Source organism: Mustela nivalis (genome assembly GCF_964662115.1).
Source record: "Mustela nivalis genome assembly, chromosome: 15".
Taxonomy (NCBI): Eukaryota; Metazoa; Chordata; class Mammalia; order Carnivora; family Mustelidae; genus Mustela; species Mustela nivalis.
Window position 1 is genome coordinate 78,521,284 of NC_139034.1, and position 26,346 is coordinate 78,547,629.

The 26,346-nt window shown below is 41.1% G+C and overlaps 1 protein-coding gene across 2 annotated transcripts in view; it reads left to right on the forward strand.

Annotated features, from left to right (window-relative positions):
• PCCA (propionyl-CoA carboxylase subunit alpha) overlaps positions 1-26,346 on the forward strand; it is a 403,241-nt gene that overhangs the window by 11,074 nt on the left and 365,821 nt on the right. For both annotated transcript variants that reach the window (XM_082700821.1, XM_082700820.1), the window contains exons 2-4: positions 12,649-12,726; positions 17,991-18,038; positions 18,149-18,217. In XM_082700821.1, the coding sequence (XP_082556947.1) occupies positions 12,649-12,726; positions 17,991-18,038; positions 18,149-18,217 (195 nt within the window). The remainder of the gene's footprint in view (positions 1-12,648; positions 12,727-17,990; positions 18,039-18,148; positions 18,218-26,346) is intronic.

Here is a 26,346-nt window from a genome sequence, read left to right on the forward strand (position 1 = left end):
TTTTTTCTCCTGTATGCATTTTTCAGGGGCTCAGGGACCATGGTTTTATGGTGATTGCTACAGTTGATTGAACATCTCTGTCCCTTAAATAGTTTTGACATGTACTATCTCTTACCCATCTGACAACTAGGTAAAAAGTTGCAGTTTTACAGATGAGGAAACAAAGTTCAGCAGTTAAGTAACTAGCTTTAGGGCGCAGGTGAGCTAGGATATAAATCTTGGATGGCATGATTTCCAAACTTGCTTTTACAATTTCAAATTCTTTCTCATTTGAGAGATGGTCTCATTATATGGTGCCTGCACAGAACTTAAATGCTTAAGCTTTATGTTCCTTAAAATCCAAGAATTTCTTTCCTAGTCATGAAAAAGAATGTTGAAGCCTATCTGAATGCTTTAGAATTGCCCGGAGGCAAATCTTTCCAATGTGCTGATAGATTTCTTTCTTTTTAATTAATTTTTTATTTTTAATTAACATATACTGTATTATTAGCCCCAGGGGTACAGATCTGTGAATCACCAGGTTTACATACTTTGCAGCACTCACCATAGCACATACCCTCCCCAGTGTCCATAACCCAACCACCCTCTCCCTACCTCCCTCCCCCTGGCAACCCTCAGTATGTTTTGTGAGATTAAGACTCATGGTTTGTCTCCCTCTCCATCCCATCTTGTTTCATTTATTCCTTTCCTACCCCCCAAACCCCCCACATTGCCTCTCAACTTCCTCATATCAGGGAGACCATATGATAATTGTCTTTCTCTGATTGACTTATTTTGCTCGGCATAATACCCTCTAGTTCCATCCATGTCATTGCATATGGCAAGATTTCATTTCTTCTGATGGCTGCATAGTATTCCATTGTACATATATATACCACATCTTCTCTATCCATTCACTTGTTGATGGACATCTAGGTTCTTTCCATAGTTTGGCTATTGTGGACATTGCTGCTATAAACATTCAGGTGCACGTGCCTCTTTGGATCACTACATTTGTATCTTTAGGGTAAATGCCCAGTAGTGTGATTGCTGGGTCATAGGGTAGCTCTGTTTTCAACTTTTGAGGAACTTCCATGCTGTTTTCCAGAGTAGCTGTACTAGCTTGTGCTAATAGATTTCTGACAATCACTTGGGAAGAAAAATTTTCTAAGATTATACCAGAAACCAGTTTCTGGTATAATAAAATGCTATGGACATTTGTGTATCTATATATCTGCTTTTTGGATTTTATTTTGTTCTTAAAATGTTCAAGGGATGCCTGGGTGGTGCAGCTGGTTAAGCCTTGAGCTCTAGTTTCAGCTCAGGTGCTGATCTTGGGGTTGTGGGCTTGAGCCCCACTATGGGCTCTCTGCTCAGTGTGGAGTCTACTTGTGTTTTTCTCTCACTCACTCTCTCTGTTCCTACCTCCCTCCTTCTCTCTCAAGTAAACAAAAAAATCTTAAAAAAAGAGGTTCAGAACAGAGGAATAATTGGTAAAACACTTTTCTGAATAAGGAGGAAAGATAGGGGACAATTTGATCAAAAGAGTGAGGGAAAAGGAGTTGTTCAAATGATTCCAGTCTTTTTAAAAAGATTTTATTTTTTTAACATAATCTTTACACCCAACATGGGACTTGACTCAACCCCGGTATCAGGAGTTTCGAGCTCTACCGCGTGAGCCAGCCAGCCACTCCTGGGTGTTGTATAATTTTAAAAAATGATTTATTTTGGGGCGCCTGGGTGGCTCAGTCATTAAGCGTCTATTTTTGACTCAGGTCATGATCCCAGGGTCCTGGGATTGAGCCCTGCATCGATCTCTCTCTCACTGTTAAATAAATAATAATAAAATATAATAAATGTAGAATAATATATAATATATATTACATATCATGTTAATATATATTTATATTTATATAATATATATTTATATATAAATCATTTAAAAATATTTTATTTATTATATTTTATTTTTATAATAATAGATAATAAAAGTAGAATATAAATAAAATCTTTTAAAAATGATTTATTTTAAATTCCTATTGACATTTTAATTAATTAATTATTAAAGATTTTACTTATTTATTTGACAGAGAGAGGGATACAGTGAGAAAGGGAACACAAGCAGGGGGAGTGGGAGAGGGAGAAACAGGCTTCCTGCTGATCAGGAAGCCTGATGGAGGGTTGACCCCAAGATCCTGGGACCATGACCCCAGCCGAAGGCAGACGACTTAGCCACCCAGGCACCCTGACATTTTTATTTTTAAAAGAAAACAGAAACTGTGATGGAGTCAGTATTAATAAAATCAAAATAGAAGTGAATTTCAAAAATGTTGGAAGATACAAGTCCTGCAGCGCCGCAGCTGCGGGGTGGCCGGCGGTTGCTGTGGGGACCACGGGCCGTCCCTTCTCCTGTCCCCTGGCAGGCGCCACTCCCACTGAGACGCGGAGGACCACCTGGACCCTCCTCTCCCGCCGGCCTGAGTTGCAGCTGGCGACCCGGCGAGAGGTGGTACCGCTCCCAAGATGTCGCAGACGGCCGTGTCCGAAACCTATGATTTTTTGTTTAAGTTCTTGGTTATTGGAAAGGCAGGAACTGGCAAGTCTTGCTTGCTTCATCAGTTTATAGAAAAAAAATTCAAAGATGACTCAAATCATACAATAGGAGTGGAATTTGGTTCAAAGATAATAAATGTTGGTGGTAAATATGTAAAGTTACAGATACGGGATACTGCAGGCCAGGAACGATTCAGGTAGCTTTCTCTCTAATGTAATAAAAATATTTGAAAATTGGATTTGAAAAAAAAATGTTGGAAGATACAGAGTTACAATTTTAGTCAGGAAAACTAATAGCATCCGTGTGACACAGCTGGTGGCTTAAAACAACACACATTTATTCCTTCACAGTTATGGAGGCTAGAAGTTGGAAATCACGATGTTGGCAAGCCCATGCTTCCTCTGAAGGCTCTAGTGAAGAGTGCCTCTTGATCTCATTGCGCTTCCTGGGGCTCTAGCCATCGCTTAGCTTGTGGCTCCATTGCTCCAGTCTCTGCTGTGCCCTCACGTGGCCTTCCCTTCCTTCTCCCTGTGTGTTTTCTCCTCCTCCTCCTCCTCTTCTTTTTTAAGGTTTCATTTATTTGAGAGCGAACCCAAACTGCAGGGGCAGAGACAGAGGGAAAGCGGGAGAAGCAGGTTCCCTCTTGAGCAGGGTGCCTGACATGGGGCTCCATCCCAGGACCCTGGGATCATGATCCAAGTCGAAGGAAGGGGCTTAATTAACTGACTAAGCCCCCCAGGCGACCCTTCTTTCTTTTCTAAGGACACTTGTCTTTGGATTTAGGGCCATGACAGGCTCCAAGATGATCTCATCTTGAAACCTTTAAATACATCAGCAAAGACCCTTTTCCCCAAAGAGGTCACAGTCACAAATTTTAGGACATGGACACATCATTCTGGGCTGCAACATTCAACCCACTACACCTACTGTGTGCCAGGTGCTGGCTGTGCTGTGGTATAGCAGTAAACGTTTCTGCCCTCACTGTGGTTATATCCAAGTAGAGGACACTGCCCATGGTCACAGAAATAGGTAAGTTCAAAGAGTAGTAAGGGCTCTGAAAGTAAAAAAATAGGATAATGGGATAAAGAGTTGTGGCGATGTTGAGAGCTGGTTACTTAAAGAAAATAGGGGAGACATTTCTGAGCATGTGGCATTTGAAGGGAAAACGGACCCAGCCTATCCTGTGACAGTCTTGGGCACTGGCGGTCCATAGCACGGCCAAAGCAAAAGCTCTGAGACGCGACGGCATTAGGTATAGTCAAGGGATGGATGTGGCCAGTGTGGTCGGAGTGGAGGGAGGGAGGAAGGAGTGCGAGGAGATGAGGTGGACAGGGCACCCATGTAGGGGCACGCATGTGCCATTTACCCTAATAGTGGGAGTCACTGGAGGGTTTTAAGCAAATTGGATTCACGTTGGAGAGGAGACTGCGCCTCCTCTGTGGAGAATGTCCTGGTGGGGACTGGGGGAGGGCACAGTGGCAGCCGGGGAGACCAGTCAGGAGGCCACTGTAGAAATTCAAGTTAGTTGACGATGGTGGTGTGGTGGCGCTGGAGTTCGAGAGACCTGCTGAGACCTGGGATGTATCTTGGGACCAGAGCCAGTAGTACTCGCTGTAGGGTTAGAAGGGAGATGGAGGAAAAGGGGAAGCGAGGACCCTTGAAAGGAAGGCACAGAAGGCTGCCGCATACTGTAGGATTCCATTTATGTGAAATGTCCAGAATAGGCAGATGCACAGAGGCTGACGAGTAGGTGCCAGGGGCTTGGGGGAGGAGGGATAGTGGAGACAGCTAATGACTTAAGGGGTTTCTTTGTGGGGGGAGTGGGTGGATGAAAAAAGATAGTGGTGATGGTTCCACAACCTTGTGAATATACTGAGAGGCCACACTGTTGTATACTTCAAAAAAATTGAGTTTTATGGTATGTGAATTATAGCTCAGTTTACATTAAAAAAAAAAAAAAAAAAAAAAGAGCTCTTGGTTTGACCTAAGCCCCTGGGTGTGATAGTGTTTTAGAGTTAGGGAAGGCTGCAGCTTGGGAGAGAAGATAGAGACAGTAGTTCTATAAGTGATTTGATTGAATTTATAGAACAGTGGGGGTGGTTGATCTTATTTGTTGTTTGTGGGATGATGAATGGTTGTGGGCAAGGAGAAGTAGTTTGAAACCATCTTCTGGGGTCAATGCATGATTCTGGGGTTGCTACAAATGGCAAAGGAGGAAGAAGGCTGTCTTCACATTGAGTCACCAGTCCACCTTCAAATGAATCCCATTTTCACAGCTGTTTCCCAGGTTCACACAACAGTTGAAGTGGGAGATTCGGGATTCAAACTCAAATCTGACTTCAGTGCTTTTATTACATTATATTAACAAATTTGACAAAATGGATAAAGGGGAAATTTATATGGCTTGGGCACAAAAAGTAGTATGAACCTCATAGTAGTCACAGGAAAGAGGGAAGCAGTAGGCCAGAAGCTGTCCTTGTCTTATAGTAGTAAGGAACATTGCTTCATCGGTATGAATAAACCTTGTCCTAGCATTGACTGCATAGAATACATTATATAAGGTAACTAGCAATCCAGTAAATAACTTTGGAACTTGTTTTACAAAAAATAAACAGCCATTTTTCTTATTTCATTAATTGCTGCTGATCTGGCCCTTTGTGAAAGCTAGAGTTGTGGAAAAACAGTTCCGTTGATGATGGGATGGTTAGATTTTCTAGAAGCAGAGCCTGGAAAGGGGTTTTGTGGCAGGGGGTGGTCAACAGAAGTGTGAAGAAAGCAGCATAGTGCAGGGGGAAAAAAAGCTAAGCAAGGAAGGGGCCCCAGCTGGAGACCAGCTTTAGTCTCATCCCACAGGGTAGCTCTGGAGCAGTGGTCCTCGAAGTGGAGACTCTGTCTGCAGCAGAAGTAGCATGCAAGCTCCAACATGGGAGCTTGTGAGGAATACAGATTTTGCAGTGGCATCCCAGGCTGGCCAGTTAGAAGCTGGGGTTGGAGCCCGGCAATGTTTTCACAAGCCCTCCAGGCGATAGTGTCGTGTCGCGCGAAAGTGTGAGGAGCCCTGCTCAGGGTTAGCCCTGTCCCGTAGAAACGGACTGTGAGCTGCAAATGTAATTTAAAGTTTTCTAGTACTCACATTAAAAAAGTTAAACAAGGGTGTGTGTGCCTGGGTGGCTCAGTGGGTTAAAGCCTTTGCCTTTGGCTCAGGTCATGATCTCAGGGTCCTGGGATGGAGCCCCGAATCAGGCTCTCTGCTCAGCAGGGAGCCTGCTTCCTCCTCTCTCTGCCTGCCTCTCTGCCTACTTGTGATCTCCGTCTGTCCAATAAATAAATAAAATCTTTAAAAAAAAAAAAAAAAGTAAAACAAGGGGCGCCTGGGTGATCTAGTCGCTTAAGCATCCAGCCCTTGGTTTCAGCTCAGGTCCTGATCAGGGTCATGAGATTGAGTGGCATGTGGGGCTCTCCACTCAGTGAGGAGTCTGCTTGAGATTCTCTCTTTTCCTCTCCCTCTGTCCCTCACCAGTGTGCCCTCTCTCTCTCTCTCTCTCAAACAGATAAGAAAATCCTAAAAAAAAAAAAAAAAGTAAAAGAAGGTGAGATTAATATTAGTGTATTTTATTTAACTCCATATATTTAAAATATTATTTCAACATATACATTAAAAATATTAATGGAGCCTTCTGCATTGTTTTGGTATTAAGCTTCCAGATCTGGTGTGTTATTTTATACTTGGAGCACATTGGAATCTGGACTGGTGCATTTCAAATGCTTGGTGGCTGTATATGGCTGGTGCTGCCATATTGGACAGCCCATTCTTAAATACCAGATGGTATGGACTGAATTGGTCCCACCTTGAGGTGAGTGGGGATGGCCTTTTGAACCCCCTTGCTAGCCAGTCATTGGCTGTAGGGCTGAGAAGGGGTAGCTCCCCGGCATGATGGAGAACTCGTGTCTGGTTAAGGCAAATGGGCCAGACTAGGGAGCAGGTGTGTGTGGTGCGTAGTCAATGCGGCAGCTGGGGGGTGCTGCGCTGCTTGCTCCAGGTGGGCCCCCGCAGCATCTGCTACAGGTGGGGTGGGAAGAATGGCCTGGTGGGGGGCCAGATGGGGTGATGGAATTTCAGAGCTGGTGTGTATAGTTTCCTGGTGCTCTAACTTTGTGGAGGCAAAGCCAGAGAATTGTGAGCTTTATCATCTCCCAGTTAACAGGTATCCAACCTCGATTTTGACAGAAGGTCATGCTGGTGAGGCTCCAAAGACTAAATAGTTAGTGTCTGTTTTGAAGAAAAAGCTGTGCTTAAGTGAAAAAGCCTGACTTCGGTGTTTTTGGAGGGCGTTCCCGTGGAAGGTCGTTACTGTTCAAATGCTGTTGTAAGTACTGAGCTGTGTGCTTCCTAGCTCCGTGTCCCGAAACATGGAGGGGACCTTTCCTTGGAAAGTTGGAAGCTGAAGCACTAGCTAATGTGGAACTTTACCTTGGTAAGATCACCTTCTGGCTCCATGTTAATCCCCAGTTTTGAGGCTCGTGGCTGCTTTGAAGCAGAGCGCATCCTGATGATGAATGAAGCATTACCCGGAATGCCACTGTGGGTGTGTTGGGAATAACAGTAACTTTGGTTTTTGCATTAGCATTTGTTTTTAAAATAGTGTTTACTTTTTTCTTTTTTTAAAGATAACCCTATAAGATTTACTAGTTTGAGCTGCCACCTGAGGCCATGTTCTGAATGTGAAAACAGGCGCTGTGTTCAAAAAACATTTATTTCCCAGTTTGTTGAAAAGCTGTAGCATTTCTCCCTTTTTTTGGGTAACAGGTTTTTTTTTCCCCCTTTAAGATTTTATTTATTTATTTCACAGAGATCTCAAGGAGGTAGAGAAGCATCAGAGAGAGGGGAGAAGCAGGCTGCCTGCTGAGCAGAGAGCCCAATGCGGGGCTTGATCCCAGGACCCTGGGATCATGACCCAAGCTGAAGGCAGAGGCTTTAACCCACTGAGTCACCCAGGTGCCCCTTGGGTAGCAGTTACTGTGTGCTTACTGTAACGTGCAAATCTGAGTGTGGGTCAGAGCTCTTGACTATTACTGCTCCAAAGGTAACTCCCAAATGGTCTGGTACAACTTTAAGAAGGGGACAGCTGCATTACTGGGTTTAGTTATTGCTTAATATCATATTTTGTTGGTGCTTTACAGTCTGTAAAGATTTATGTGATCCTTTTAACAGCTGTGGGAAAGCCGGGAGGTGTCTTCACATTTTATTGAAAGGAAATTGGGGTCCAGAGAAACGATCTGCCTGACTGGGGCGAAACTGTGAGGCAGGGGAGCTAAGAGCGGACTCAGGTCTTGTGACTCTGGAGGTTCTGCTGCTTGTCATGGGCCACACTGTGAGCCATTTCCTTTCTAAGTGTGTGAAATAGACACCATCTTTACCTTGTAGAAGGGAACCAATGCTAAGGGGTAATTCGGAAGTCATTTGTACACACTGACCTAATTCTCCTTTTGCCTGTGATAGGCTAAACAGTCTTTAGAGTTGGAGTTAGTTCAGGTTTTTCCCTAGGATTCCTCGTTTTAGGAAGTACCTTTAAAGAATCTGGACTGCAGGCACCTGGGTGGCTCATTCGGTTTAGTGTCAAACTCCTGATCTCAGCTCAGGTCTTGATCTTGTGGTTGTGAGTTCAAGCCTCCAGCATGGAGCCTACTTAAAATTTTTTGGGGTGTGCCTGCGTGGCTCAGATAGATGGTTAAGCCTCTGCCTTCGGCTCAGGTCATGATCCCAGGGTCCTGGGATCCTGCTTCTCCCTCTCCCTCTGTTGCTCCCCTGCTTGTGTTCTCTCACTCTGTCAGATAAATAAAATCCTAAAAAATTCTTTTTTGTGTTGGGCTTGTAGTCAGTTAGTTATATCCTTAACAAAAATAATAGAATTCTGTGTAGAGGTTCAGATTAGCAGATTTCTACTAACTGTTCTCTGTATTTAAAAAAAAAATTGGGGGGCCTCTGGCTGGCTCAGTTGCTGGAGCGTGCAGCTTCTAATCTTGGGGTTGTGAATTCCACCCCCACATTGGGTGTAGAGATTACAGAAATAAATAGGAAAATTTTATCTTATATCTCTACAGAATTGTCTGATTTTTGGCTTGTATTCTTCATAACTTTGGGCTTCCATGAAGGTCTGCTGGGAGTGAACAGCAATAGGCAAGGCTTTTATGGGGCTGCTACAAACTGGTTCCGACTGGCTGTGGAAGTGGCCCAAGCACTTGTTTTTTCTTTAGAGTTCAGGTGTTACAGTTCTGCTTGGATAATTTCTACTTCTAGTTATTTGGCTCACTGGGGAATCTATGTTTTTTAATATTTGGGGCCATATTATTACAAATTCACATGTGTACAAGGTGTGTGTGTGTGTGTGTGTATACATATATATGTTTGTACTGATGGTAAGGTACAGTCTTAGATCTTCAGAATCAAGTATTTTACATAGTAATAAAAGATTCCAAAAAATCAGCTCGATCACTTAGATTCAGTGCTACAGCTCCTACATTTTGGTCAGGTGTAACTTAGAGGGGATTTAATTTTAGGAACTGTGGCATAGACCTATTTTAGTCTAGTGTTGGTTTCCTAAAGGTAAGTAGAGTATAATTGAGTCAGCTGGCCCAAATATTGCTCAGAGTTTGGCCACTTGAAATTTCTGAATGGTTCTGGGAGAGAAACTTTCTCCTATTGGGGTAAGTTTAGCTTGTTCTTCATGGGCTCATCTCATGAAAAAGAGTTTTGAGGTTTTTATTCCCAGAGGTAGCCTAGAAACTTAATGCATAATTCATATTTATTAAAATCTATGCAGTTAGCTCTATTTCTACCAAGTAGCTCTGCATGTTTGTTCCTCTCAGAGTAGTTGAGCAGTGAGATCTGGGTCCCCATGTTCTTGGCCTGCATGTTGACTTTGGTTGGATTGATTGCATTTTCTCTCACGATCGTCAGAGTTTTGTACATGTTAGATATCCCTGTGTTCTGCTCTTGCTTTTGGGTAATAGTGGTTTTTGTTAGTAAGAGACCCTATCGAAGCTTTCCTTCTTAGAAGAGAGCAGAGGGGTCAGAGTGGTTGGTTCAAGTCCTAGAGTTAGGGTTAGAACTCAGATTTCTTCTCCTGTAGCTCTTTTTTTTTTTTTTTTTAAAATAAAGACTTTATTTATTTATTTGACAGAGAGAGAACCAGTGAGAGATGGAACACAAGCAGGTGAGCAGCAGAGGTAGAGGGAGAAGCAGGCTTCCCACCGAGCAGGCAGCCTGATGTGGGTCTCAATCTAAGGACGCTGGGATCATGACCTGATGCTTAACAATGAGCCACCCAGGTGCCCCCTCCCATAGTTCTTTGCTGGGTGTCAGGCTGCCTTATTTATTTATTTATTTGAGAATGAGAGAGCGCTCAAGAGTGCATAGAGGAAGAGGGAGAAGCAGACTCCCCACTGAACAGGGAGCCCAAGCCAGAGCTCAATCCCAGGACCCTGGGATCAAGACCTGAGCCAAAGGCAGACGCTTAACCAGCTGAGCCACCCAACCTCTTTGCAGGTTCCCTTCCCCAGACATGAACATCACTATTGTTCTCACTCTCTGAAGCTGATTCGAATACCTCAAATGTCCACCTCAGGTTGTGTCTTGTCTCTGGAAGACGCACCTTTGGTTTGTGCCCATTGGGTTTTTGCCATCAGGATTCACTCACAGCCTTTATTTGTTAGTGATGAAAGACAGGTTTTTGTCATTTGTAAAAGTATTATGTTGATCTGTTTAATGCAGCAGACCATTATGTGCCTTATAGTATTAGGGAGAGTTTGTAAAAATGTAAACTGTTTCGTTGTTACATTTTATAAAATGGATAGGAAGCTGGTATATTTACTGTGTGTAACTATCCCCGTGCTGCCTTGCTGCAGTATAAATCTGAGAAATTCCCAGGGAGCTTTTGCTTTTCTTTATTCTTAAAATTTGTTTTCTTAGTTTGTTTTCTGCTTTGGCTGAGGCTGTAAACACAAGACCTGATTTTTCCAGGGAAGAAGAATTACCTTTATCCTAATCAGTCTGGTGTAGGAGTAAATACGTCTGTTCTACTGAAGGCAGCGGAAGACTGAATTTTTATTGGGCATGTAGAGAGTGGCTAGACCCTCCAGGTAAATTTTTGTTTCCTCCTCAAATCCTGTCTTTGCAGAGACATCGGTGTTAATGTGGGAGGTCTGTTACTTTTTTATTTTCTCAAACTCCAGAATGCTTTGAATGGATCTAAGCTTAAATCTTGGAACCATTGCAACCTAGCCCGAGGACTTTTGACAAATTAAAATTCTCTGGATTCCCTTTACTCATTTTTCTTTAAGATTTTATTTATTCATTTGAGAGAGGGAGACAAAGCACAAGCCGGGGGAGAGGCAGAGGGAGAAGCAAGACGTCCCACTGAGCTGGAGCCCGATATGGGGCTCCGTGCCAGGACCTGGAGATCACGACCTGAGCCATCCAGGTGTGCACCTCCCCTTACTGATTTTTAAAATTGGGCCTAGGGGCGCTTGGGTGGCTCAGTGGGTTAATGCCTCTACCTTCGGCTCAAGTCATGATATCGGGGGTCCTGAGATCGAGCCCCACATTGGGCTCACTGCTCAGTGGGGAGCCTGATTCCCCCTCCATCTCTGCCTGCCTCTCTGTGTCCTTGTGATTTCTGTCAAAAAAAATAAATAAATAAAAGAATTGGGCCTAATACTCTTGAACTTATAGGGATGTCTGAAGGTGTGCAAGAGTGAGTTTTGATCTTTAGAAGGGATGGAGTATGGAGTGTGTTTGCCAGTCTCAGACCATTGTCTTAACTAGTCTTTTACCTGATACTGTGGGCTTCATTGTCTAAAGTATATCTTTCTTATCTATTTTTTAAAAAAGATTTATTTGAGAGCGAGAATGTGAGCCAGCTAGCCAGCCTGAGAGAGCACAAGGTGGGGGGTGAGGGAGGGGCAGAGGGAGAGGGAAAAGCAGACACCCCCTTGAGCTGGAAGCCCGACATGGGGCTTAATCCCAGGCCCCTGGGATCATGACCAGAGCCCAGCGGAAGGGAGCTGCTTGACTGAGCCACCCAGGCTCCCATTACCTTCACTTTTGTATTAAGATTACATTTTGTAATTTGGGGCTTGATGCTTTACCAATTATATGAATTTTTGAGTTTATTGAAAAATGTTGCTATAAAAACATTTGCTTCTTAATTGCTTTGTCTTCTTAGAAACACTAAGAGGTAGTGCTGGTTGCCTTTCACTCCCCCTACCTTCTGTTCATCTTTTTTTTTTTTTTTTTTTTTGATCTAGCTTTATCAGTGACTACTGGGTAAATTGTTCTCTTAAATCTTTAACTATAAATTTTATTAGTGATGATTGCTCATGTTTTAAAGCCTTAAGATACATTTTTTACACAGACATTTATAATAATGAAGTAGAGGTGAACTTGATTATTACCATTACCTTTTCACTGTACCAGAAAAAGTAAAAGAAGAAATCATGTTCAAGATAATAGCAAACAAAAAGTTGTATTACTTTCTGGTCCCTGTTAAAATGGAAGCTCCTTAAAAGCCAAGACTCCTATTTTATGTTGTATGAGGTTCTGTGTTGTAGGTGACCTTAGGATCCTGCTGTGTCAGTCTGCCTAATCAGACCTTTTTTCTTCAAATTTTATTTGACCCATTGACCTTTGTTTTTTTTTTAAGTTTTTATTTTAATTCCAGTTAACATACATTTTGTTATATTAGTTTTAGATGTACGGTATAGTGATTCAACGCTTATACGTATCCCCCAGTGCTTATCACAAGTGCACTCTTGAATCCTCCACCCCTCTGGTAACGTCAGTTCTCTATAATTAAGATTGACCCATTGACTCTTATTTTACTTTTCTAGAGATCCTTCTGTTGCCTTTTGGTTTCTCTTGTGTGCCAAAGGGATATGTCTGAAGTTATGATTTATCTTCCACAGTTAGGGCCTGTGGCTTGGAACTACATACATTGATCGGTAAAATATTTTAGGTAGAAGCATACTGGAAGAATTACCCTGAAAAAAATATTTTTAAAGCTCATTCAAGTATCTGTAATTCATTTCTTTCTTTCTTTTTTTTTTTTTTTTGGTAGCATGTTCCACACTACTCAAGACCGCACTTAATGGTGTCCCGTCGTCTCTGTTCAGCAGGATATGATTCTAATGAAAAAGTAAGTATTTAAATACTTTGAATAGCAAAGTTATAATGGTTTTACTTTGTCTCCATGCTGTGTTCACTGGACAGATTGTAAATTTTATTAATGATGTGTAATTACTGCTCTAATGTCATAGGTTTTATAGGTGTTCAATCTTTCTTTCTTCATTGTGGGCCACAATCTGAGTCTTAAATTTTGGTATCTATACCAAAAATTGAATAAATTTATAGTGTTTCCCTTGTATTCAGTAGAATAACATAACATTCTTAAATTGTGGGCATTGGAGAGACTTTGATTAAACTACTGATTTTTTTTTCCATTTAATATTTATAGGATTAATTTTGAAGGCATTTTTATAATTGTAAATTTTGTAATTTATAAAATTGTAAATTATAAATTTTGGGACAAGAGAATTCTAGTGAAAATCCTGATAGAGGATAATGGTTGAGGCTGTTATATGAGATTGGGTGGACGTGGAAGTGGTGATTATTGGGGTAAACACAATTTGTGACAGTGAAGGCCTCAAAGAGGACAGGAAGGAGTTTTGGTTAAGGGATAGTTCAGGTTGAATGTCATGAAGGCCAAACTGGTGAATGATTATTTGAGAATGAAGTAGCGGAGGTACGTTCTAAATCATCTCTTGAAGTAAATAAAACTCAGAAGAATCCAGAGGCTTGGAGGGACACTTGGGTGGCTCAGTTCAGTTAAGCGTCTGCCTTCAGCTCAGGTTATGATCCCAGAGTTCTGGGATCAAGCCCTGTATCAGACTCCTTGTTCAGTGGGGAACCTGCTTCTTGCTCTGTCTGCCACGCCCCCTGCTTGTGTGCTATCCTCTCGTGCGCGCGCTCCCTCTCTTTCTCTGACAAATAAATAAATAAAATCTTGAAAATAAATTCTGGAGGCTTGGAGAAAGGGTCTATTTCACTGTAGTTCAGTAGCAATACAATAACACAATTGCAGGGCATATCATTTTAAATTTTCTCATAGTCACATTAAGAACATTTTTAACAGTATGTTTCAATTCTCTATCTAAAGTGTCACTTTTTATACTGATTATATATTGAAATATCAGTAAGATACTTTACATTCTTCTTTTTGTTTTGTACCAGACCTTCTAAATCTAGTATTTAATTTATACATCTGGCAGTTTGATTCGATTAGCCACATTTGAAGAGCTCAGTAGCCTTATGTAGCTGGTGGTTACTTTATTGGACAGCACTGGTCCAGATGAATTAGCTGTGATAAACTCCCTATTATGAAATCATGTTTCTTAATTTTTTTGTTTTTTTTTTTTTGAAGATTTATTTGCATGAGGAGGGGGAGGAGTAGAGGGAGAGAATCTCAAGCCAACTTCTCACTGTGCACAGAGCTGGACATGGGCCTCTGGCCCATGACCCATGAGATCATGACCTGAGCCGCAAACAAGAGTTGGATGCTTGACCGACTGAGCTACCCAGGTGCCCCGAAACCCATGGTTTAGTATGAAAACTTCAGCATAGATAGTATGCCTTGGGGTGCTTGTATGTCTATGTATTTCTGCATACGTGTTGAGTTCAGTCTAGTAGGGAGCTGTCCTACCTAGAAACATTCTACGGAGTAGTAAGCTAGTACTTGTACTAGAGGTCACAGTCCAGAGTGAGGGGCAGTCTAGAATACTACAAAGGGTCCAGCTGTCTTTCTCTCTGTTAGCTCTGGTAGCCTTCCTCGTTAGCTATAATAGTTGTTAGAAATGGGCTGTCATTGATGAAATTAGTGCTGTGCAAGGTACGTGTTCTGGCTCTTAATATTAATTCTTTGCCCCTGAAGGAGCAGAATGGAAGAGTCCAGTTGACCTTTGATTCTTTTTTTTTTTTTTTAAAGATTTTATTTATTCATTTGATATAGAGAGACACAAGAGGGAACTTCCAGCAAGCAGGGGAAGTGGGAGAGGGAGAAGCAGGCTTCCTGCTGAGCAGGGTGATTAATGTGGGACTAGATCCCAGGACGGTGGGATCATGACCTGAGCCAAAGGCAGACGCTTGGCAGAGAGCCCGATGCGGGGCTCAATCCCAGGACCCTGAGATGGTAACCTGAGCCAAAACCCAGAGGCTTAACCCACTGAGCCACCCAGGTGCCCCGGTGTAGTTGTATTATAGCAACCACACTTTGTCGTGATTGTGCAATATTGTACATTGAAGTTGTCAAATGTTCTTGATGTTTCCCTGTAATTTTTGATGCAGAGGGAATTTTAAAATTGGTATGAATTTATTTGTATTTATATTTTTATATGCATAGCTTATCTGCAAGAATATACAGGAAATTGGTAATAGTAGCTGCTTTTGAAACAAAGACCTGGGTGTCTCTTTAGTATATTGCCTTTGGTATCTTTTATTTTTTTTATTTTTTATTTTTTAAAGATTTTGTTTATTTGACAGGCAGAGATCACAAGTAGGCAGAAAGGCAGGCAGAGAGAGAGGAGGAAGTAGGCTCCCTGTTGAGCAGAGAGCCCAATGTGGGGCTTGATCCCAGGATCCTGGGATCATGACCTGAGCTGAAGGCAGAGGCTTTAGCCCACTGAGCCACCCAGCGCCCCTGACTTTGGTATCTTTTAAACCCCGAACCATATACATATGTTTATTTGAGAGAATATCTTATGTATGGGAAGTTAATTGATGTAATCAGCTTTATTTAGCTTGTGCACTAATTGGTGTTAACAGTCCTGTATTGGTCAGGGTTCTTTAGACAAACTGAACCAGTAGGATATATATGGAGATCTGCTGGCTCCCAGTTGAGGCCAAGTCCCGTGATCTTCCCCCTGCAAGCCCAAGACACAGGAAACATGCTAGTGTAATTCTGGCTGGGAGCCAGCGGTGTCAGTAAGTCCGAGGAAGAAGACCCATGCCCTAGCTCAATCAGAAAGGCAAAACAAACACTTCTTTCCTCTACTTTTTCTCTCTCGGGCCCTCCATGGATGAGATAGTGCTCCCCCACTTTGGGGAGGGCAGTGTACGGGGCTGAATCTGCTGACACGCATGTTAGTCTCCTCTGGAAACAGACACACCCAGAAGTCACGTTTCATCTGAGCAACCTGTGGCCCGGTTGCACATAAAACGGACCGTCGCAAGCCCTGCGCAGGGAAGTCGTGTAGGTGCAGATACTCGTTCTGATAGAGATTTTGCCCTGTTCGATAGGCTCATACTCCTAGATTTGGCATAAACAGTGTGGTGTGTGGCCCAAAGGAGTGAATAATAAAAGCTATGGCTAACACGTCCTGGGAATAAATTGTGTGCTGGGCACTGCTCTCAACACCGTCAGGGTGTTCTTTCGCATTCTCTCAGCCTCTTGAGGAACGTGCTATTATTACTGTCCTTTTACATACCAGGAAATGAGGGTCAAGAAGGGTGGCTTGCCCTTTTGTGGTAAGCACAGGGTGTTCCATGTAAATGATGAGTCACTAAATTCTACTCCTGAAGCCAGTATGACACTGTATGTTTACTAACTTGAATTGGAATAAAAACTTGGAAGGAAGGAGAACACGAAAAGGGTGGCTTGGCCACACAGGAGCATGTGGTAGGGTTGGGATTACAGCCTGGGCGCTTTGGTTCCGGACTGGCTCTTAACTATATTCTGCCACTCAGATAAAAATTAGGATGGAGTTCTTAATCCCTATAATGTTATAATTTGTTACATTAGCTGTAACAGTTGCTGCATGTGTAATTTCATTGTTTATGCTGTTTCTATCAGGTGTCATCTGTTTCATACATACTAAAATGTACATTTTAAAATGAAGTTCAAAGAAGTACAGTTTGTTTTTTTTTTTAAATATTCTTCGGGTTCAGCAGGGGTTTACCATGACCACTTGGGTGTAGAAAGGCAGATGAGTTTGCCGTCTCAGGCTGGGGGTGGGATTAGGATACTTTAAGGGCCCATCTGTGCAAGGCTCTGAATGATGCAGGTTCTGTCAGATTAGGAGTTTACCAATTTTTTTTTTCTTAAAGATTTTATTTATTTATTTGACAGAGAGAGATCACAAGTAGGCAGAGAAGCAGGCAGAGAGAGAGGAGGAAGCAGGCTCCCTGCTGAGCAGACAGCCTGATAACGGGGCTCGATCCCAGGACCCTGGGATCATGACCTGAGCCAAAGGCAGAGGCTTTAACCCACTGAGCCACCCAGGCGCCTCAGGAGTTTACCAATTTTTAAGGCAGAGGCATGTCTCAGTTTGGTTCTGTGCAAGGCTCTGAATGATGCGGGTTCTGTCCGATTAGGAGTTTACCAACTTTTAAGGCAGAGGCATGTCTCAGTTTGGTGGAATAAGCCATGTATAACATGAAGGTTAGACCAAGACTTTGAAAGCCTTTTCTGATGCTGAGATTGTGACTCCCTGTTGGGTTAAAATACTGCTTTCGGTTATGTAAGAGGACTTTTAAGATCATATATAGCTTTAACTTTCTTTTGGAAATGTAACTAAAACTTTTTCTATAGTTCTGTTTAACTTATAATAATTCACTAATCCAGAAATAGTTGCATACTAAAATGTATCCAAATTACTTGTAATTGTGTTTCTTTAAAAGGATTAGCCTGTACAGTTTTAGAATAGTAAGAGAACCTTATTAAATAGTTTCCCCCTTAGAATGTTATCAGTTTATATGTGGAAGTAAAGATCTACAGAGATTGATTTGCTTCAAGTCAGATAGGTTATTGTTAGTGGCAATGCTGGGCTAAGAATTGAGGTCTCTAACTCCACGCAGAATGGACCTCTATTATGAGGCCTCAGCTGCTTCAAAATGGGGCTGTATTGTATTCAAATAGCAGAACCTGCTTGGTCTGGGAATCTTTGGGTATAAGCAGAATTAGTTTCTCTTCTTAGTTACTGAAAATACCATTTAATGCCCAACAAAGATGATGGAAAAATTAGACTTTCCTTTGATGAACAACTCATGACCTTAGAATTTCCCTGAATCTAGAATATAAATTACCGAGTAAGTGGTTAAGCAATTCTATCTAAAGTTTTTTAGCATTCAGAAGTATCATTTGAAGATAATCTTCTGGCAAGAGAATTTATAAATATCCCCTTAGTCTACTTATGATTACTGCATCTAATTGGTGCTTTAACAGAGTGATTACAGGGCCAGATCCTACCAGATGAGTTTAATAGCAGCCTGGTTGTGGATGAACATATGTATGATATTTAATACTGTTCTAGTAAGTAACGTTTTTAAGATCACATCCAGTGTTGTGGGAAAGCTTGTTTTCCAAAGTGAGAGTAACAATTTCTGATGTGTGTTTTTTTTCCTCTTTAGACTTTTGATAAAATTCTTATTGCTAATAGAGGAGAAATTGCATGTAGGGTGAGTAGAATTTTAATCTTATTTTTCCATTTTCCTTTGTGAATTTTATTATTAAATCCCTTTAAATCCAAATCCCTGATAATAGATAATGTTTATGTATTTTAAAATAGGTTATTAAAACTTGCAAGAAGATGGGCATTAAGACGGTTGCCATCCATAGTGATGTTGATGCTAGTTCTGTAAGTATATATTTGCTTTATTTGAATCAGGACCTTATTATATTTGTAGTTTAAAAAAAAAGGTAAGTGCTGTGAAGTGTGTAAACCTGGTGATTCACAGACCTGTACCCCTGGGGATAAAAATATATGTTTATTAAAAAAAAAAAGGTAGAAGATGTTAAGTTCTTTTTTCCCCCTTGGCTCAAAAAGGATACACACAATTACCAAAAAAAAAAAAAAAAAAAAAAAATTTACTGACTCCTGTATTTAATGTGTCTAAACTTTTTTCCCCCAAGGTTTTAAAAACTTGCTAGTTTAAAAATTGCTAGACTTGGTTGTAGATTTGAGCAAAGCTTGAAGAAGTTCAGTTCAAAGCTTCATGAGCTGTTTATACCATGCTGCCTTTTGAGAGCACATTTTCCCACAGCTGAATTTTGTTTAATTGTTTTAACCTTCCTGAATGCTTCGTTTTCAGTTGAAAGTTTGATAAAAGAAGGATAGGCTAATACTAATTGGACATAGACACAAGGAATAGTATAAAGCAGTGAATGATACATTATTTTATTGGGGATTTTTAACCACAGCAGGCACATTTAACAGTAATAAACTATGAAGGAGTAGAAAAAAATCCCATGAGAAAGGAATGTAAATTATGGGAACTTTAGGGTATGAAATATAAGAAGTTGAACTTAAAGTGTTTTTCATTCTTGCACACTACCTTTGGTAACAAGACCTATTGGTAATGTCAGCTTTTACTGTATAGTAGTATAATGTGGAAATTTTGAGTATTTGTGATTTCTTGTTTTACCTATACAATGTTCATTTAGCTCAATTGTGACTGTCTTCCTTCTTTAAAAAAAGAAGAGAACTGTTGTGGGCTTCTCTAATTTCCTGAAAATAAAGGTTAACTATTTATCTTGTTTATTTGATGGATGCATTTAAAATTGTTATTGTTTACTTAAAAACAGTTAAATGAAGCAATTAAATAAACTTATTTTATGTATGTAGGGTTTTTTTTTAATAGTAGTTTCTGGCCTCTTTTCTTTGCTAATAATTTGTTTTAACTGATAACTTCAATAGTAGTTTATATTCCTTACAAGATAGTCATGAAATCATGAGAAAACTATTACTTTAATCTCTTTCTTGATCACTAAACTAAGGCATTTATCAACAGCAAATTCCTTTAGAAAAAATTCTGTGTCACCCTAAGGCTAGTAATAGATTTAAAATTCCTCCTCCTTGGGATGCCTGGCTGGCTCCGTTGGTGGAGTGTGCCACTCTTGATCTTGGGATTGTGAGTCTGAGTCCTGCATTGGGTGGAAAGATTACTTTCAGATTTTAAAAACAAAACAACAACAACAACAATTAAAAAAAAAAACCCAGGTATGCTTGGGTGGCTCAGTGGGTTAAAGCCTCTGCCTTTGGCTCAGGTCATGATTCCAGGACCTTGGGATCGAGCCCCGCATCAGGCTCTCTGCTCAGTGGGGATTCTGCTTCCTCTAGTCTCTCTCTCTCTGCCTACTTGTGATCTCTGTCAAATAAATAAATAAAATCTTAAAAACAAAAACCCAGAACCCCGACAACAAAACCCTCTCCTTGTCCTGTGTTTATTTTCATTGTGTTCGTAGTTCCTGAGGTGTTTTCATTCATGGGTGAATTGAGAGAAAAAGGTTTGAATTGTGGGCAGTCACTGTTTTTACATCAAGTCTGATAGTAACCTTTTACTTATTTTTTCTCATATCAGAGTACAGGTAGTTCTCTATCCTGTGTTCTCATGAAGAGCACTGTTGGCATGGATTGTCCAGAATTATATTTTGATTTTTTTCATGTTTATATTCCATTGTTGGTGTTCTGGCTCCTAATAGCATGACTACCTTTTCCCATTCTTAAATTTCTTTCTTTCTTTTTTGTTTTAAAGATTTTATTGATTTATCTGAGAGAGAGCATGAGAGGGGAGAAGGTCAGAGGGAGAAGCAGACTCCCCATGGAACTGGGAGCCCCACGTGGGACTCGATCCTAGGACTCCAGAATCATGACCTGAGCCAAAGGCAGTCACTTAACCAACTGAGCCACCCAGGTGCCCCCCATTCTTAAATTTTTGGTTTTGTGTTCTTGTTAGGTGGAAGCTAGACTTGACCAGGGGAAGGAGTGCCCTGAGACAGAGTCCCAAGTCCGTCAAGTGGAATGATAGAGATACGAACTAGAGGCGAGGATCAGGATAAGTAAGCTACACATTAAAAGTCTGGGAGCACAATATCCTGACCCTGTGGCTTCCAAGGCCTTGAGGCTGACAGACCAGAGAGCCCCAGGTGCAGAAAATGTGCTCTCCTCTTCCTCTGCTCCAGGGTAACCCCAAGACTCACTTGGTTCATGAGTAGAGCTCCCGGCTCCCGCCATGGAGAAAGTCTGCCTTGACAGGTACTAACCTTGTAGGGTCAAAAACTCCTCCTTCCAACCTGTGGGAGGAGTTTCTGAAACTACTGAAGCCTTCTTGCATTAGAGACCTCTGTCCTGTCTGTCACAGCTCCTCACAGCCCAGAGAGATCCAGTAATACCCAATCCTGAACGACCCAGAGGACTTCCTGCTCTCCCATCTTGAGAGTGAACTGTCAGCTTTACTGAAGTGCTTTGCACTTGCTACTTTCAGGCTGTCTTTATTCGAATGCTGGTCCTCATGTAAATCTTCTCGTGGCGAATCCAAGTACCCAGACCTCCATTCACGGAACACAGACTCTCTCACCCATAGCATTCTGATCTAGAGCTAGAGTGTCCCTTTCCAGGCTTTGAAAAAACTAGTTTCAAAAGAGATGGTCTAAGTTTTAAGATGGCCTTTCATATCCTTCTAAAGTGGAGATGGTAGTTTCATATAGTAAAGACTTTTAGTCACTTTTTGCTGCAAGTGGAAAGGAAATGAGTCTACCAGATACTACAGTACATCATTTAGAGTAAGACTGACCAGTCCCCACGGTGTAGGCATGCGTGCTCAGCCAGAGCTTCTCTTAGTATGATCTACTTTAAGTCCTTTACTAAAAACGTACTGTTCAGGATAATAATGCTAGTTGGGATGTTCGAAGTTCAATTTAGGCCTCAGCAGTAGAGCCATATCTGCTCTTGGCTTTCTGTGTCAGTCTCAAGAAAGCCACAGGGGTGAGTTCCTCTGACGGTTTATTTTGCTTCCTTCACGTGTGATTCAAAAAAGATTACCATCATACCTAATCAGCTTTACAATATGGGTAATCTGAATGAGATGTGCTTTTCAGATGTCTCCTTAATGTTACAATGTTTGTTTTCAAGAGGTGAGCATCTAAAGTGTTACTTGGAGTACAAAAATCTTATGTTTCTTATATGTTAATTTCTTAAATGGAAATGTAAATATTGCAGCAGGAAAATACTATAACAGTTGATTGTTTTTAATGGCAAGTTAATAGTTTTCACAGATAATTTTTTAACATTTAAGTGGGGGAGAAAAGATAACAGTTACTACAACTATTAAGCAGTAAGTCATACAAAGAAAGCCAAGCATCTTGCAAACAATGTGTAATGGAAAAAATTGGCTTTTAAAGAAGATTATGCAGTTTTTCCCATTGGTCCCCTTTCCCTTGTCCTATTCTTTATTTTTTTTTAATTTATTTTTATTTTTTAAATTATTATTATTATTTTTAAAATATTTTATTTATTTATTTGACAGACAGAGATCACAAGTAGGCCGAGAGGCAGGCAGAGAGAGAGGAAAAGAAGCAGGCTCCCTGCTGGGCAGAGAGCCCGATGTGGGGCTCCATCCCAGGACCCTGGGATCTTGACCCGAGCCGAAGGCAGAAGCTCTAGCCCACTGAGCCACCCAGGTGCCCCTTGTCCAGTTCTTTAAAATTGTCTTCAGTTTCTTATCTTTTTTTGCTCTTCTGTGTGAATTTTAGGGTAAGCTTATTAAATTAGGCACATCCGCCAGTGTTTAGCTACTGTCTTTGTGTAAACATAAACTTTCATTTCTCTTGGATAAATACCTAGGAGTGGAATTGCTGGGTCATAGGGTAGATGAGCGCCAAAGCAGCCTTTTCCTGTTTGGATAGTCAGTCTGTTTGGAGAGTAAACATATTTTAGACTTTGCAAGTTCCTTTGTATGGTCTCCTTTCCTTGTGCTTTTTCTTCTTTTTCTTAGGACCCTTTAGAAATGTAAAAATCATTCTTAGCTTGTGGGCTATAAAAAAAAAAAAAAAAAAAAAAAAGATGGGGCACCTGGGTGGCTCAGTTGTTAAGAGTCTGTTTTAGGCTCAGGACACAATCCCAGGTTCCTGGGTTCCAACCCTACATTGGGTTCCCTGCTCGTCGTCGGGAAGCCTGCTTCTCCCTCTCCCATTCCCCCTGCTTGTGTTCCCCCTCTTGCCGTGTCTCTTTCTGTCAAATAAATAAATCTGACAAAACAAAACCCCAAAACACCAAAACTGTCCTTAGATTGGATTTGGCCTGTTGGTGGGTGGTATTTTACTGACTCCTGTCACAAACAGATGCATGTTTCTAAGAAGCTGCCAAACAGTTGTCCTACATGATTGTGCCATATTCTTGATTGTACCATACTGTTCCCATCAATAACCTGTTAGTGTTCATGTTGCTCCATATCCTTGTCTGCACTTGGTTTTATCAGTCCTTTTAATTTTTGCTATTCTACTGGTGATGTGTTATTTCATTGTAGTTTTAATTTACATTCTCTGATGGATATTGATGTTGAGTATGTTTTGTATTAATGGCTATTTATATTCTTGTTTGTTCAGACGTATAATTGGAAGAGTAGTACAGTGAATATTGTCTGGATTCACCAGTTAACATTTTGGTACATTTGCTTATATCTGTATCCATATATATGAATATAAGTATATATTATGTTTCTTCTCCTTTTTTTTTTTCTGTTTGGTAAAAAATTTGAAGTTAAGTAACAGACACTGTGGCTTCTCACCCCTAAATACTTTAGTATTTATTTCCAGGGAAAGGATATTCTTTTATGTAGACCCTATCAAAGCTAGGAAAATTACAAGTTGTTATGTAGTATAATCAAACTGTATTCATATTTCCCAACTTATCTCCAGGTCTTAAACTTAAAAAATATATTTTAATATATTTAATATATAATATATTATATATTTAAATATTAAATATATTAAAATATTAAATATATTAAAATATAGTAAAATAATATTTAATATTAAATCAATATAAATATATTTAATTTAATGTTAAATATACTTAAACATATTAAAATTTTAAATATTTTAAATTTTCCTCTCCCTCTGTCTCTCCTCCTGTTTGTTCTCTCTCCCTCTCTCTCTTGCTTTAAAAAAATTTATGAGTGGCGCACCTGGGTGGCTCAGTGGTTTAAGGCCTCTGCCTTCGGCTCAGGTCATAATCCCAGGGTCCTGGGATCGAGCCCCGCATCGGGCTCTCTGCTCAGCGGGGAGCCTGCTTCCTCCTCTCTGTCTGCCTGCCTCTCTGTCTACTTGTGATCTTTGTCTGTCAAATAAATAAATAAAATCTTAAAAAAAAAATTTATGAGTGACAGAGAGAGGGAGAGAGAACAAGTAGGAAGAGTAACAGAGGGAGAGGAAGATGCAGGCCCCCACTGAGGAGGGAGCCCTATGCAGGGCTTGATTCCAGGGCCCTGATATCAAGACCTGAGCCAAATGATGCTTAATCCAACTGGGTGCCACCCAGACACCCCGAATGTCCTTTTTTCTTTTTTAACCTTTTTTTAAAAAAATCTATGGTTTACAAACCCAACATGGGGATTGAACTCATGACCTCAAGATGAAGGTGCTCTAATGACTAAGCCATCCAAATAGATGTCTTTACACACACACACACACACACACACACATATTTAACTCATAGTTCAATAAAGGTTCATGAATTGTATTTGTCTATTCTGCTTTTTTAGTCTCTTAATCTAAAATAATCCTCCTATCTTCCTTTCTTTCTTTCTTTGATTTTCATCATACTGCTATTTAGGCAAATTAGCTTATAGGTATTCTGGATTTGTTGGATTTTTTTCCTCAAGAGTAGATTCAGTTTAAATATTTTTTGAGGAGAATACTTCATAAGTGATCTTATTTCTTACTGTATCCTATTAAGAGGTTCTTAATGTTGGTGGTTCTGGTTACACTAAGTTTTTTTTTTTTTTTTTAAAGATTATTTATTTATTTATTTGACAGAGAGAGATGACAAGCAGGCAGAGAGGCAGGCAGAGAGAGAGGAGGAAGCAGACTCCCCGCTGAGCAGAGAGCCCGATGCGGGGCTCGATCCCAGGACCCCGGGATCATGACCTGAGCCGAAGGCAGCGGCTTAACCCACTGAGCCACCCAGGCGCCCCTGGTTACACTAAGTTTGATGAGTTGGTTGATGTAGCTATTAATCACTTTCCTCCATTATAATGGTAGATTTTTTTTTCCTCTTGAAATTTTTGGGTGTGAATCTTTGAGTCCATGTAAATATTTGTCCCCCAACAACGTCTCCTTTAATATTTTTGCATCCACTGATAAAAATTATCTGACACAATAATTACTTTGGTTATATTTGTTTGGTGCTCCCTATTGAGAAATATGTGAAGTCGGCTCCATTTTGAATCTGCTTATTGGTATTATCTTTTTCTCATACATATTTGAGACCTCCTTTCATGTCTTGCTCATTTTTAACTATTTATTTTGAAGCTTCTATTCTACTGCTCTAGTATCCCAAGTTCCTAGGTGTCTGTTTCTGACTTTTCCTTGTAATGGATGATCTCACGTGTGTGGTTTTGGGCTTTTGACTTCTTTAAAAAAAAAAGAAAAAAGATTTTATTTATTTATTTGACCGAGAGAGGTCACAAGTAGGCAGAGAGAGAGAGGAGGAACCAGGCTCGCCGCTGAGCAGAGAGCCCAATGCGGGACTCGATCCCAGGGCCCTGAGATGACCTGAGCTGAAGGCAGCAGCTTAACCCACTGAGCCACCCAGGCGCCCTGGCTTTTGACTTCTTAATTTGTAATCTCTGCTGTTGAATCCTAGAATGGTTCGGATTACAGTTCTGGCCTGTTGGGTGGGTGCTGTATTTGTTTCTTCCAGGCTCTCCAGGGTATCCTTGAGCAGGGACTAATTTCTGTATTAACGTACTGGCATGACATTTGCTGAACAGATTTTAATTTTGAGCCGCAGCAGGTAATTTTAGATATTTGTCTTCCGTGTACTGAGTAGATGAGTATGTCCCCCCTTCTCACTTTGGGCGTAACTTTTTGAGCAGCCTGGCCTTGTAGGGAGTTTTCCTTCTAATCTTTAACTCCTTTTTCTGAGAATTGAAACTCCATTCTTTAATTTCTTTTCTTTTCTTTTTTTAAGATTTTATTTATTTATTTGTCAGAGAGAGAGCGAGAGCGAGCACAGGCAGACAGAGTGGAAGGCAGAGTCAGAGGGAGAAGCAGGCTCCCCGTGGAGCAAGGAACCCAATGTGGGACTCGATCCCAGGACGCTGGGATCATGACCTGAGCCGAAGGCAGCTGCTTAACCAACTGAGCCACCCAGGCGTCCCTCTTTTTTTTTTTTTTTTTAAGATTTTATTTATTTATCAGAGAGAGAGAGGGAGAGAGAGTGAGCACAGGCAGACAGAGTGGCAGGCAGAGGCAGAGGGAGAATCAGGCTCCCCGTGGAGCAAGGAATCCGATGTGGGACTCGATTCCAGGACGCTGGGATCATGACCTGAGCCGAAGGCAGCCGCTTAACCAACTGAGCCACCCAGGCATCCCTTTAATTTTTTTCTTACTAGATTACCAGTTTATTATTTAAAGGTATAGTTCTGAAACAGCCAGATGGAAGACCTGAATAAGGAGGTATGGGGAGAGGACCGGAAGCGTGCGTACCTCTCTAGGCCCACCACTCTCTTCGAGTCTCCACGTGCCCACCAACCCGGTTCTTTAGATTCTCGAGATCCCCACTTCCACTCTCCGTGATTAGCTGTGATACCAGCTCTGCTGGGTATTGTCTGACTTTCAGCTTCCTCTTTGTTTTTGATCCCTGGGGATTGCTTGTAGTTTCTTGTAAGCCAAGTTGCTCATTTAAAGGGTGTTTGTTAAATTTAATCTAGGGTTTCAGGTGCTTGTAGGGAGGGTTTGCAGGTTATCTAGTTGGCTTATTCTTGG